Raw genomic sequence first — 16079 nt, 5'->3', positions numbered from 1 at the left:
AGAGACAGACCGATAAATTAACGAACGAACAAGCGATAAAAACAACGAGCAAACGATTGAAGGAACAAACAACCGAGCGAGAGAGCGAGTGGGTGAGTGAGTTAATGAGTGAGTGATGAGTGATGAGCGGGTTGGTGGGTGGTTTTGAGTGAGAGAATGAATGACCTCCGAGTAAAGAAATGAATTAAGAATTATAAAAATAAATAAATAAATAAATAAATAAATAAATAAATGAATGAATGAATGAATGAATGAATGTGAATGAATGAATAGATGGATGCATGGATGGATGAATAAATAAATTAATAAATTAAGTAATCAATTAAGTAATCAATTAAGTAATCAATGAATGACTTAATCAATTTTACCTTGTCTTGGTACGGCGATGCATAACTGATGGAATGGCGTTTTTATGTTTTTATTGATTTAAAGTAACAATTCGGTCGACCGATTTGAATATAATTAATTTTACTTATAACATATAATTCTACTTGAATACATGTCGGGTTTATGATTGATTGTTGATTTATAAATAATCGGTAATGTAATAAGGTAACTTATTTTATTATATTCTCTCAAAATTTTGGGATTTTATGTATTATTTTGACATAAAATATGCGTTAATGTTATTTAGAACAATCTTGACGCATATTTTACTGTCTGTATTAATGACTGAATATGTAGTTTACTGATTGACAGATGAATGAATAAAATGGTCACTACGCAGTTACGTCCCTTGCTTATCGCCGCCATTGTAGGTAGCGCTGTGTTTTGTGTTTAGATTCTGATGTAGCGGAAGAAAGTTGCAAAGAAAAAAGATGGATTTTTCCGTCTTGCTGCAAGATCTTAAAGATGTGGCGGAGAAATACAAGGGAAAATCGACAGAGCCTGCAATCTCCACCAGTGCATATGTGGACATGTTTTTAAAGGTTTGCAATGTTGTTTTTAAACGTTTGGCACCCTAAACGTTTGCAATGTTGCTTGTTGGCGTATTTGCCTTCTGTCACGCACGCACTTTTCTGTGAATATCAATTGGTTTTATAAACGTTCAGCGTGTGTTTTTGTCTATCCTTTTATTACTCAATAGCAATTTCGGCTACCTAACTTAAATGCACAGGTTTGTTGGACTTTCGTATGGAAATTGAATTGGAATTTGGAAACAAAATGGCTTCCTTAATTGATATGGGGAGTTATGACATAATGTTCTGAATGACTTTCAAGACCCTGCATTCATTGTCTCACGAAATGCTGCAATTTTTTCATAGTTTTTTAATGAAAATTCAATTGTAACTGACTGTTGACAGTCAACACAAATGAGTCAGTTTAGAATAAATTAAAGATGCCAAAAAGTTTTTTTTTCAGCCATTTTGGGAAAAGGAGTCTGGTCAAATTGGGATTATTTAATCAATAAAAGTGGCAAATTTGGGAAATTTTTATCGACAAAAAGGACCAAATTGGGATTTTTACACAAATATTAACACAACACGGGTTTTCCTGGCCATTTTGGATAAAAATCTTATAAATTATGGTTATATATTTTGTAGGTTGTTTAAAAAATAAAATTGAGATATAGAGTCTAATAATGGAAATTGGGAATTTTTTTATAAATTCGGTTTGGGAACGGGTCTGTTTGCTTTGGGAATGCCTCCGTTTTCCGGAGACCCAGACAGTGCTGAAAACCCCCTTCCAAATAATGTGAGTATAAAAGAGCTAATGTGTTCCAAGTCCACCAAGAGTCTCTCCCATGTGGTCAGTTTCATAGACACTGAGGCCAAAATAAAAAATAGGTCCGTTTCTGGTCTCCTTGGAAACATAAAGAGGGTCGGTAGGTAGGGATTTTATTTTATTTTCATATATTTTTTTTTTGGTTTTTGGAGGGAGTGTACTAAAATGGAAGGCTACTAAAGCTTTTAATAAGAAATACATGTATATATATGCTTTATTTGCTTGATATTACATCTTATATGAACGAAAATGTTTTTGTTTTTTTGAGACCCCAATAAAATGTTGAGGGTCGGCGCCAATTCGGGAGACACGGTCGGGCAACCCGAAACAGACCTAATTTTTGTTTTGGCCTGAGTCTTTAAATTTAGGACTGAAACTATGCCTTCTCATACCATTTTTTTCATTTTGGTGTTTGTTAAGCTTGGGTAATTGAAGACTTAAAATTATCATATTGCAGGATTTTTTCATGCTAAATCATTAGTATAATGGTCCATTGGAGATGATATTCTATCACATTTTCATATTTTTGTAAGTTTATGATAATATATTTCTAGAACTCTGTAAAGATATTAAGCTCAGTACCAAATCTGACAATCTTAAATAAACTTTAAAATGATGTATATGATTTAGCTTTATTTGTAATTTACAATGGTCCCATAATTATGTGATTAATTAATTCATTCATTTCTTAAATTGCTCAGTAAAAATCATGAAATTAGCTATTTACTAGTGAGTTTAATGTCAAGCATGAAATTAGATAAAATTCACCTTAAGAGTCAAATTAACCCTAGTAAATGTGATTCGGGTCATCACTTCTTTCACAACTGAAGAAAGTCATGGTACACATTAGGCATACCTACATGTAGCCCGAATCAGTTGGTACACATTAGGCATACCTACATGTAGCCCGAATCTCAGGGCTCCCGCTGCCGTTCGCCAAGATTACCCAATGGCGAAAATTTAGCAAATTCGGCTAATAATCGTTTGGCGAAAATGTCCGGCGAACGATTTTTGTCAGGAAAAAAATCGTTCGCCGGACGTTTTTGCCAAACAATTATTTTCCCGACAAATGCCATTCCAGATAGTAAACTCTTTCAGCTTTAGACTGTGCTTCAATACATCGCCGTATTATTGACCCGCAAAATTGATACGCAGTCTGCATTAACACCTGTCAGAAACCGGATATCGAGACAAAGGAAACTGACTGATGTAACCGTTGATCTTATCGGCTTATATAAACAATTACATCTGATTAAAGATTGCTGCCGATTTCAATCAATTTGAGTAAAAGCCGTTAGCGAATTATCAACTTAGTCACACAATGAACGTAAGTAAAGAAGTTAATAATTGATTTTAATTTCGAGAAGTTCGTAATGTTTGTAATGATTAAAGGCTTAATGCGTTACAATTGTGAATGACGATAGATATACCCCCTTGGTATAAAACCCTTGACATTTACGACGAAGGTGTCGGAAATTGTGACCGCCATAATGGCAACATAGGCAATAAGCATCCGTTGGACTCTGATGAATCTAATGACCTGGTTTCAAAAAAAAATCAAATCTGATAATAGATCATTTAAAGATGTTCGGCTTTCGGAATTCATGTGGTTAGATTTTAATGCAAAATCAAAAACGATATATTGCAAAATATGCATACAGTTTCAAAAATCAAATTCATTCACATCTGGGTGTAGTATGTTGAAAAAAGACAACATTTCAAAACACGAAAAATCAAAAGGTAATAAAAATGAATGACAAGCATTAATATTAAAATGTATATACATGAATATTTTTTATATTATTAATAATATATTAAAAATAACAATAATAATTTTTGTTCACAATAAATATATATTGACACTTTTCAAAATGAGCTTTTTGTTTTGAAATTTAGCATATTTGATTTTGTTTATTTCAGATCACAAAGAGGCCTCACAAGCGTCTAGTCTGAAAACATCCATGACAAATGCGCAGGCTGCAGCAATATCCAAAAGTGAAGCGGCTGTAGTGTCGGCTATGACTAATGTGTACTTTGCTGCACAACTGTGTTTTATTTGTTATGCACACATGATGATTATACACATGATGATTATAGTAGTAAACATATTAAAGCTTCTTTGTTTAGTTTCTTCTTTTACACTACTGTAGCCTATACTTACAACAGGCGGTTCCGAATGCTTTGCTAATACTTTGGCTACAGTTTCTAAAATTTGGCTACACAAAAATCCATTTGGCTAAAATGTTGGCTACAGAAATTTTTGGGCCAGGGGGAGCCCTGAATCAGTTCATCGCCTGCTTATATAAAGATGTAAAGCTTATTTGATGAAGAGGCAAAAAGAAATAAAAATTCAAAAATAGTAAGAATGAAAGATACTATTTTTTACTTGTAAGCATGTTTGTACATGAACATGTGTAGATTCGACTGCTTTGAGTTGTAAGTAATTAATTATCCATGGAAAGTAAAGATTACATAATTTTATTTCAGTTCACAGCTGTTACATGTAGCATGATTTTAAAATATTCAGATCATCTAAATCATTTTATGTCTATGAGTGATGAGATGATTTCACATTTGTTTTGTATACAAACAACTTTTTAGGGGTATTCACTCTACATGTACATTGCACAAGTTGTAAAAATAATAGATTTATGTAAATTGTGACGTTCGAGCCAATTTAAATCAGTATTTACATGTAATGGTAAATACAAATTAATGGTCTGTTTAAGGATTTTTTTTCCCCAAAATGGAGTTTTTTTCAAAAAGTGAAATTCTTAAAATTTGAATGTGAAATTTTCAAAAGGCCTGTGTGTTGATCTCCCTCAGATCTAGAGAAAGTTAAACTTCTGACTTGCAGTTTACAAATTATGTAACACTTCTGAGAAACTGAACTTGTATTGAAAGCTGATAAATGAAAAAAGGAATTTCAAAGTGTAAGGCTTGTTTTAAAATTAGTATAGAGGTTGACTTAATTTTTTTTGTTATTGATAGCTTCAAAATTACAATTTGACTTTAACCTAATTTGTCATTTATCCCTTTACCACTAGGATATGTATAACCACTATAGTAGTGGGGGACATATTGTTTTTGCCCTGTCTGTTGGTCTATTGGTCTGTACGTTGGTCTGTTTGCACCAACTTTAACATTTTGCAATAACTTTTGCTATATTGAAGATAGCAACTTCATATTTGGCATGCATGTGTATCTCATGAAGCTGCACATTTTGAGTGGTGAAAGGTCAAGGTCAAGGTCATCCTTCAAGGTCAGAGGTAAAATATATGTGGCCAAAATCGCTCATTTTATGAATACTTTTGCAATATTGAAGATAGCAACTTGATATTCGGCATGCATGTGTATCTCATGGCGCTGCACATTTTGAGTGGTGAAAGGTCAAGGTCGAGGTCATCCTTCAAGGTCAGAGGTCAAATATATGTGGCCCAAATCGCTTATTTTATAAATACTTTTGCAATATTGAAGATAGAAACTTGATATTTGGCATGCATGTGCATCTAATGGAGCTGCACATTTTGAGTGGTGAAAGGTCAAGGTCATCCTTCAAGGTCAGAGGTCAAATATATGTGGCCCAAATCGCTTATTTTATGAATACTTTTGCAATATTGAAGATAGCAACTTGATATTTGGCATGCATGTGTATCTCATGGAGCTGCACATTTTGAGTGGTGAAAGGTCAAGGTCAACCTTCACAAGGTCAAGGTCATCCTTCAAGGTCAAACATCATATAGGGGGACATTGTGTTTCACAAACACATCTTGTTAAAGGCTTCATTTCCAACCCTTAGATGCTGATGAGAACGCAGCAAACAGCATAAAACCTGAACAGACTGGGAGTTACTGGCAGGCTGTTGTGGTTTTATGCTGGTTGCAAAAACCATTTTCACTTCTATATAGCTTCTTATGGGGGAAATGGTTAAATGACTTATATTTATACTAGCTGCAGCAAAATAAACTTTGTTTAGTTTTGATGGTGGGTTTAAAGTTAAAAGTTAAATTGGTAAAATGTTCAAACTGAAATTATTCAGAGTGCAGTCGAGTCATTTAGATTTTATATCATTTATTGTTCCTATGATTGACTGTTGTAAAATAAACTAGGAAAAGGGGAAAAGAAGTGTGATCAACACTATGCGTTCATTTACAACTTAACCCCATATTGCAATTTTTAATTTAGTTGAAAATTTTAGTGTAGCACACTGGTTTGCAGCATTTTTACCATTTTGGGATGTGCGCTTTTGAAATTTTCAGAGAATTTAGCATCAATCTTCTTTAAATTGATTAAAATTATTATTGTCTGATGAACAACTTTTAAATAAGTATAAGTGATACAAAAAGTGATAACACTTGCATAAACTAGACAATTTTGAGAAAAAAATGATTATTACAACTTTAAAATTATAAGTCTTTATTTTCTCAATGTATGGCACTCCTCTTTATCTAAAACATTTAAAGTCAAACTATAAATTGGGAATGTTGGGACTGGATTTTTCGGGAATTGAACTTCTTTTTCCTATTTGGAATATTACCATACAGAACCTAATAAAATGTGTCCAAAAAAAAGCTGTGACACAGCTGCATGTCACAGACTATTACAAATGTAGCAGATAAGGTTTTGCAGGAAATCACACTTGCAATCCTGGGATTGTGAGTCACGTGTGTTATCTCAGATTCCTCTATTAGAATTCAATGACAGAAGTTATGATAATTTATACATGAACAACTGGAAATGCATGGCTTCAAAATGAGTCCTGTTCTGAGAAAACTGGGCAAAATGCATGTGCGTAGAGTATTGTCCCAGATTAGCCTGTGCAGTTCTCACAGGCTAATCAGGGATGACACTTTCTGCCTAAATTGGATTTTTGATAAGAAGAGACTTCATTTAAACAAAAAATGTCATAAAAGTGGAAAGTGTCGTACCTAATTAGCCTGTGCGGACTAATCTGGGAGTACACTTTGCGCACAAGCATTATGCCCAGTTTTCTCAGAACGCGACTCAAATAGTCCATAGCATGGCTGGTGACACAAAATATTTTGTGTTGTACAAATTGCCTTATTCAATGTTTTTCTTTCCACAAATGTCAGATCATATTCAAATGCAATGGCAATAAAGTCATTATTTGCACATTTGTATTCATTAATCAGAGCTCCATTTGCCAGAGTAAACTATGGCTACAAATTGGCCCATGGGCTAAATTAATTTGTATTTTGCTGCAATTTTTTCTTCATTTTACTTCATAAAATCGACAAAATGAGAGGAATTTTTCCAAAGCGAGGCAAGTGTGCCTTAAGACAATTTTATAGCCAGGGGAAGCTGTGAGTTATATTGGGCATGAGTTAATGTTGCACACTTTACAGTTCACTATTTTTATGCCCCCCTTCGAAGAAGAGGGGGTATATTGTTTTGCACATGTCGGTCCATACGTATGTCCGTCCACCAGATGGTTTCCGGATGATAACTCAAGAACGCTTAGGCCTAGGATCATGAAACTTCAAAGGTACATTGATCATGACTTGCAGATGACCCCTATTGATTTTGAGGTCACTTGGTCAAAGGTCAAGGTCACGGTGACCGGAAATAGTAAAATGGTTTCCGGATGATTACTCAAGAACTTTTATGCCTGGGATCACGAAACTTTATAGGTACATTGATCATGACTCTCAGATGACCCCTATTGATTTTCAGGTCACTAGGTCAAAGGTCAAGGTCACGGTGAATATAGCTGCAACGATTCACCAACAGCTTGATTCGATTTGATTTTGATTTCAGACACTCCGATACCGATTTTTTCGATTCGATTCATCTTCAAAAATAGTTTTATCATATATTCACTCTTCTGCCTCAAAATAAACATTTTTGTTCAAAAGTGTCGCATACCTAGATATCTTGGGCATTTGTCAAATTGCATGTTTGTTTGATATAGTTTGGTTGATTCAACAGTGTTTTAAAAACTGTTGAAAGTGTGTAAAATTAACATTTGTAAGAAATATGTTGCAAGAAACTGCCAATTGTCTTTCAAACTATGTCAATATTTCAATCAAACTCATAAAAAAGAAAATCTTCTGACTAGAAGATTGTGTTTAATACACAATAATATAAAATTAAATAAATAATCATAAGAACATCTGGAATCAGTGAAGTGATAGTACTATCACTATTATACTGTTATCCAAAACCGCTACAAGCATGTCTACCATTTAGCCATGACAGCATCACCTGTTACATGTAGGACAATGCATATTCTCTAATAAACTTAACACACCTGTTACCTGTAGGACAATGCATATTCTCTAATAAACTAAACAAATTCCCAACAGAAACAGAACTACTTTTCTGGCTGGCGACTTGAGTTGAGTAGTTGCACTTGTGCTACCTCTTAGTCTTGCTAAATCAACGTTATGTTTGCATCCATGAAGCACAGTTTACACTTTGCTTTATCGGGAGGGCTACCATCCCAAAACCCAAAATACTGCCACACTTTTGATTTTAGCTTCTTAGGCGCATCTGATACTTTCAATTTGTCGGCCACAACTTGTTCAGCCATTTTGACGCTTTTTCCGAAAGTAGACCGTAACGCGCTTATTGATTGGATGACTAAAGTAATAAGCAGCCAATTGCGCGCGTCCTAATAACAGGTAAAGAAAAAACCTACACCTTCCCGTATCAAATAGTCAAAATACAGCGAGCTTTATGTATCTATGTATATATATGTCTATATGTTAAAGTATCGAATCGAATTTGGTAGGTTTGGTATCATAATCGCATCGACGCATTTCGAACAGATTTTCAATGCATCGGATCAAATCGTTGCGACTCTAACGGTGCCCCAAAATAGTAAAATGGTTTCCGGATGATAACTCAAGAACTCTTATGCGTAGGATCATGAAACTTTATAGGTACATTGATCATGACTCGCAGATGACCCCTATTGATTATCAGGTCACTAGGTCAAAGGTCAAGGTCACAGTGACCCGAAATAGTAAAATGGTTTCTGGATGATAACTCAAGAACGCTTATGCCTAGGATCATGAAACTTCATAGGTACATTGATCATGACTCACAGATGATATTATTGATTTTCAGGTCACTAGGTCAAAGGTCAAGGTCATGGTGACCCGAAATAGTAAAATGGTTTCTGGATGATAACTCAAGAACACATATGCCTAGGATCATGAAACTTCATAGGTACATTGATCATGACTCACAGATGACCCCTATTGATTTTCAGGTCACTAGGTCAAATGTCAAGGTCACGGTGACTCAACTTAGAAAAATGGTTTCGGGATGATAACTCAAGAACGCTTACGCCTAGGATCATGAAACTTCATAGGTACATTGATCATGACTCGAAGATGACCCCTAATGATTTTCAGGACACTAGGTCAAAGGTCAAGGTCACGGTGACTTTACACAGTAAAATGGTTTACGGATGATATCTCAAGAACGCTTACGCCTAGGATCATGAAACTTCATAGGTACATTGATCATGACTCGCAGATGACCCCTATTGATTTTCAGGTCACTAGGTCAAAGGTCAAGGTCACAGTGCCAAAAAACTTATTCACACAATGGCTGCCACTACAACTGACAGCCCATATGGGGGGCATGCATGTTTTACAAACAGCTCTAATTAATTAATTCGTTTTGGCTCACCTGAGAACAACATGCTTATAGAGAGCTTTTGTTAATGCGTTGACAATAATTACCTTATGAACACTGCAGAGGCCACATTTATTGCCCAATTTTCATGAAAATTGGTCAAAACATCTGTCCCAATGATATCTCAGATTAGTTCAAAACTCAGTGATGTGGCAACAACAACTAATAATTCACTAGGTCCAATGAAAGAAAACGCTTGTTTGCACTCTTGAAGTCATGTTTGTTTTTTGTCACTTGACAGATCTTGAAGCGTGCCCAGAAAGTGACTGAAGACTACGAGGAACAGATCCGCGTACTGTATGTAGTCCTCAACCAGCTGGCTGCCATTTATCAAGACCTAACCCAGGGAAACCACAGAGATCAACTCTGTAAATACATCTTCCAGTAAGTACAATAAATTAATATTTAGCTCGGCTGTTTTCAGAGAAAACCCGAGGTATTGACATAGCCGGCTCGTCGTCCGCCGTCCGCCCGTCCGTGTCATGCTAAAACCTTAACATTTTGTTTAAGTTTTGAACATTGGCTCTTAAATCAAAGTGCTTCAACCTACAACTTTGAAACTTCATATGTAGCTGCACCTTGATGAGTTCTACATGCCACACCCATTTTTGGGTCACTAGGTCAAAGAACCTCTAAAAAATAGTAATACAAATTCTGACAAGCTTTCATTTATTCAAAACTGCACCCGCAGCGGATGGTGGCACCCGTTATGCGGTGCTCTTGTTGTTTATATTGTACAAACATTTATAAATATTAATGTACATGTAATATTTACTGACCATGACTATTACAAAGTCTTGATTAGAAGGGTTTTGAGAAAATGCTCTAATAAATTAGGATATGCTTATTCAAAATAAAAATGTGAGTACCATAACTATGGTAATAAGATTTTTTTTTGTAAAAAATTATTAATTTTAAAACTATTTATTAACCAGGTTTTCCGAAGGAAAAAACTGGTTATTAGATTGGCGAATGCGGGGGGGCTGGCTGGCGGGCGGGCGGAACAAGCTTGTCCGGGCCATAACTATGTCGTTCATTGTCATATTTTAAAATCATTTGGCACATTTGTTCACCATCATTGGACGGTGTGTCGCGCGAAATAATTACGTCGATATCTCCAAGGTCAAGGTCACACTTTGAGTTCAAAGGTCAAAATTGGCAATAAATGAGCTTGTCTGGGCCATAACTATGTCATTCATTGTGAGATTTTACAATTATTTGGCACATTTGTTCACCATCATGGGACGGTGTGTCGCACGAAAGAATCACGTCAATATCTCCAATGTCAAGGTCACCACAACTTAAAATAGATTTATTTTGAAACAAACTTACAAAGGGGGTTAATTTTGTTTGTTCATTTCAAAAGTTCAGTTTGAGTTGTCTCCCTTAATCAGATTTTTTTTCACAATGAAAACCTGGTTTTGTGACAATTTTGTCCCTTGTTTTATTTGAAATGAGTTTGTTTTTCCATACACATAAGAGTTGTAATTAATGAAATATTTATATTAAAATAAAAAAATAATTGATTCAGTATTTATAATTGTTTAACCTTGTAAATTAATGTTGTTAAATAAAACTTGTGACAACATTATATTCCCATTCACTGTGAAATGTAGAGAGAACTAGTACTTTTAAAACTTTAAAAACTTATCATGAACGGTGGTAATTTAGTGAAGAGATTTTCTGAATAACTTGGATTTAAGTAAACTTGATATATATATATCTTTTTGTAGACTCTGTGCCAAGACAGTACTGCACATACAGTGGTCGCATTTAGATGAGCACAATGCAGCAAAGACCAATCTCATAGAAGCTGTGAAAAATGTCACTGAAATACTTGAACAGCATGGATTTAGCAAATTTAAGGTAAGTCCTGTTCAAAGTATGACATGATTGAGCTGTGTATTGATTGGGTGTAGGAGAAGTATCCATTTTAATTCTATTTGTGTTCATAATTGAAAATTACGCAAAGAAATGATTTTTTTATTTTCAAATTATGCATGTATATTTTTTAGCTCGACTATTATGTATGAAATATATATAGTGGAGCTATCCTACTCATCCCGGCGTCGTCATCACCGTTCTGTTCCGTTAGCGTGCAAATGTTAAAGTTTTCGTACTACCCCAATTATTTTCATTTTCCCTTAACATATTGCTTTCATATGTTGCATACTTGTTTACCAACATGACCCCAACCTATAAACAAGAGCAGACAACTCTATCAAGCATTTTGTCATAATTATGGCCCCTTTTCCACTTAGAATATGCAGCAAATGTTAAAGTTTTCGTACTACCCCATCTATTTTCAATGTCCTTTGACATATTGCTTTCATATTTTGCATACTTGTTAACCAACATCACCCCAATCATAAACAAGAGCAGACAACTCTATCAAACATTTTGTCATAATTATTGCCCCTTTTATACTTAGAATATGCATATTATTGATAATCTATGTTAAAGTTTGCGTACTACCCTAAATATTTCCTATATCCTTTGACATATTGCTTTTATATGTTGCATACTTGTTTACCAACATGACCCCAACCTATAAACAATAGCAGACCACTGTATCAAGCAATTTTAGCTCATCGATGTTTTGAAAAAAAATTATGAGCTATTGTCATCACCTTGGCGTCGGTGTCCAGTTAAGTTTTGCGTTTAGGTCCACTTTTCTCATAAAGTATCAATGCTATTGCATTCAAACTTGGTACACTTACTTAATATCATGAGGGGACTGGGCAGGCAAAGTTAGATAACTCTGGCATGCATTTTGACAGAATTATGCGCCCTTTTTATACTTAGAAAATTGAAATTTTTTGTTAAGTTTTGTGTTTAGGTCCATTTTATTCCTTAAGTATCAAAGCTATTGCTTTCATACTTGCAACACTTACTAACTATCATAAGGGGACTGTGCAGGCAAAGTTATGTAACTCTGACTGGCATTTCAACAGAATTATGTGCCCTTTTTCTTAGAAAATTGAAAATTTGGTTAAGTTTTGTGTTTAGGTCCACTTTATTCCTAAAGTATCAAAGCTATTGCTTTCATACTTGCAACACTTACTATCATCAGGGGACTGTGCAGGCAAAGTAATGTAACTCTGACTGGCATTTTGATGGAATTATGGGTCCTTTATACTTAGAAAATTGAAAATTTGGATAAGTTTTGTGTTTTGGTCCACTTAACCCCTAAAGTATCATAGATATTGCTTTCATACTTGAAACACTTGCAAACTATCATAAGGGGACAGTAAAGGACAAGTTGCATAATTCTGGTTGTCATTTTTACGGACTTATGGCCCTTTTGTGACTTATTTACTTTGAATATATGGTTAAATTTTGTGTTTAGATTTACTTTACTTCTATTTAAAGTATCAAGGCTATTGCTTTCAAACTTCAAATACTTTCATGCTCTCATGAGAGTACTGTACCTGGCAAGTTGAATTTTACCTTGACCTTTGAATGACCTTGACTCTCAAGGTCAAATTATTAAATTTTGCTAAAATTGCCATAACTTCTTTATTTCTGATTAGATTTGATTGATACTTTGACAAAACAACACTTACCTGACATACCACAATAGACTCTTGGAAGATAATGTAATAAATGACCACACCCCCACACTATACACCCTCTCCACTCCACCCCTCCCTCCTTTGTGATTGAAATTGAGATAGGTCCCTTCACCTTTAAAAAGAAAAATAGATGAGCGGTCTGCACCCGCAAGGCGGTGCTCTTGTTAGATAATTAGGCCCCTTTTACACTTAGATAATTGAACATTTTGCTTAAATTGCCATAACTTCTTTATTTATGATCACATTTTATTATTACTTTGACAAAACAACACTTACCTGAATACCACAATGGATTCCACCCAAACAATACCCCACGCCCCTACCTAGAATCCCCCCCCCCCAACCTCCCCCCCCCAATTTTTTTTTTAAACAACATCTAATAAATTACCCCACCCCACATTATACCCCCCCCCCCCCCAACCCCCCCCCCCACCCCCTACCCCCCCCCCCCAAATTTTTTGTTTTTGTTTAAACATCATCTAATAAATTACCACACCCCACATTATAGCCCTCTCTCACCCCCTTCCCCCCCCCCCCCCCGCCCAAAAAAAAATAAATATTTTTTTTCCTTTTTATTTTTTAAAGATCGTCTTATAAATGACCACAGCCCACATTATACCCTTCTCAAACAACCCCCCCCCCCCCAAGGTTTTATGCTGTTTGCTGCTCATCAGTATCTAAGGGTTGGAAATTAAGTCTTCTAAATTTGAATCTAGTAAGAAAGGTCTTTAATTAAATATACAATGTAACTTTCTAAGGGACTACAAATGCATCAAAATACATATCTAAATGGAAAAGGGTTAAAAGGTTAATTGAGTTAAGATTGGTGTTGTTCCCCAGGCCATTAATCAGACTCCCCAAATCAGTCTGTATAGGCAATACTTGAAGTTTTTGTTCAATCATTATAAAACTGTTATGAAAGACTATATACATATAGACAATCTGAATTTTAACACGGCACTATTGTATATCACTTTTTGATATCGGTCACACTACAGTATATTTTCTGTTATTTTTGTATTATTATTCTGGACATTCTCTGGGCAGTTTCAATCATTACTTTACTCTTGAGTTGTTAAAGATACACTCAGCCTCCAAGGCTTTTCTAGATGACATTCTTCTGTGTGTTAATACTGGACATTGCTTTTTGTACCGTAGTTTTTTTTTAAATCTAAGGAGTTGTTAATTTTTATGACTCTCCTCATTCAAGGTGATTTAGGAGTTAATCATATTTATGCCTCCGGTAGGGTGGCATGTAGCAGTTGCACTGTCGGTCCGTAAGTCCTGTATAGAGCTGATGTTTGGTATGTGAGTTTACCATTACGACCTACTGATGATGTGTGAGTTTCGTGCTGGTCCATTGATTTTTGGCGAAGTTATGGGCCTTGGACTTAGACATTTTCTCTATAATAACTGTTTTCCTGAGGGTTTTTAAAAACACTTTAAGATATGTAGCAGATTTTTGGTATGTGAGCCTAACTACATGACTTACAGGTGAAGTGTGAGTTTTGTCAGTGCTCCAGCCAGCTTTTTAAAATAGAGGGGAGCTTCCCCCAAAAGGGCACATTTCACGCGTAATTTTGGAAAATAGGGCATTTGGTTATAAATATACTTAAGTATATACTTTGGTTATACTATATACTTATGAATTGTAAACATTAGTGCATTGGATGATTTCACCAATTGTATGCTGTTCCTCATTTTGTGTAATGAAATTATAATAAATATATTACTATCTACATTGGCGCTAAGTAAAACAACTAAGTAGCCAATTTCATAACCAACTTGGGCTAGCATCCGACTACACGCATTAGAGATATGTAGATATCATATTTCTTTCCGATGTGTGTGTGTGTCGTGGGGGGGGGTGAATTTTGATGTTTTTTATCACCTATCATCATTTAACTGCATGTTAATCTTTCAGGTTCGAGTTTCAGCATCAGTGGCCTTGTAGAAGTAACGAAGAAAACATGAAATAAATTCAGGGGTTTCACTGGGTCAAAAAAACGTTGTGACTGTCACCACTTAAATTCATTGCTATTAATAACTTTGAACCAATGTTTGTCCACAATAAATGAATAATATTAATTCAAACAAAAATCTATATTGACAAATCTTAAGTCTAAACAATGATCAATGTCACCTTGAAGTAGCATCCAGTCTGGAGAATAAAATGAAACATTGTTATTGTTACTTATAGGATATATTTATTTTACAACACGTTATTTCAACAAATGTCAACAACGTTGACAGTTTTGTTAGGTCGTGAAAATATATGACAATATCAAAATTACATTTTACTTGCAGAGGGATAAATCCTCCTTCCAAACAAGCTCTTTATTTGTTGAAATAACAACTGTCTGCCCCTATTCATGTTAAAATTCATCATGATTGAGGACAGACAGTGTTTTAAAGTTCAGAAATAAAATCCAAACACAAATATGTTTTTCCATGTCGTAATTTCGGACTGAAAATTAAACACATAATCACATTAAAAAAGATTATTAATTTTCAAATTTTAATAGGTATTTTGAATTAAAATCACTATTTTTGCAAACAAAAAATCATAATGCTGAGTTTGATTTCATTCGAGTGTGATTGTGCCTAACCAAGCGTGACCTCAGAGATAATCTCTCACAGCATGTTACTATTATCTGCAACAAAAGGCTTATTAGTTATCGGATAACAAATCATGCCCTTGGGGCTTGTTTGTTCACAATGTGTTGACTTAACACGCCCCAGGCAGTCATGTACCATTAACTTAAGGGTGTTATCTGTGTATTCATGTCGATGTTTCTGGCAATTAGTTTAAACCTAATTATTTTAGCTCGATTGCATAGAAAGTAATTCCTACTTATTTGAAATGCTCTCGAGTCCGTTTCCTGGCAATTTATACGGCCTGAAAACAGGAATTTAGAGACCAAAAGGGCAATTGACAGAAAAATAGAGGGGCGCTTTTAAAGGGGGCACATTTTTGAGGGGCGCAGCGCCCCTCTATTTATTGCTAGCTGGAGCACTGTTTGTTCAGGTCAATAGATTTTTGAGGAAGAAACGGGTCCTTGGACTTTAAAAAAAAAACACTTCCGGATTTTTTTCCAAAACGCTTTCAGA

General features: G+C 35.0%; 1 protein-coding gene across 2 annotated transcripts in view; it reads left to right on the top strand.

Moving 5' to 3' along the window:
• Nucleotides 1–767: 767 nt before the first annotated feature.
• The window catches only part of LOC127881244 (uncharacterized), a 52905-nt gene continuing 37593 nt past the window's right edge, over nt 768–16079 (top strand). For both annotated transcript variants that reach the window (XM_052428986.1, XM_052428984.1), the window contains exons 1-3: nt 768–929; nt 9635–9777; nt 11127–11259. In XM_052428986.1, coding sequence (XP_052284946.1) covers nt 819–929; nt 9635–9777; nt 11127–11259 — 387 coding nt within the window. In that variant the 5' untranslated portion in view covers nt 768–818. The remainder of the gene's footprint in view (nt 930–9634; nt 9778–11126; nt 11260–16079) is intronic.

Source organism: Dreissena polymorpha, chromosome 5 (assembly GCF_020536995.1).
Source record: "Dreissena polymorpha isolate Duluth1 chromosome 5, UMN_Dpol_1.0, whole genome shotgun sequence".
Taxonomy (NCBI): domain Eukaryota; kingdom Metazoa; phylum Mollusca; class Bivalvia; order Myida; family Dreissenidae; genus Dreissena; species Dreissena polymorpha.
The sequence above is the reverse complement of the archived record's forward strand: the minus strand, read 5'-3'. Positions and strand labels throughout refer to the sequence as shown.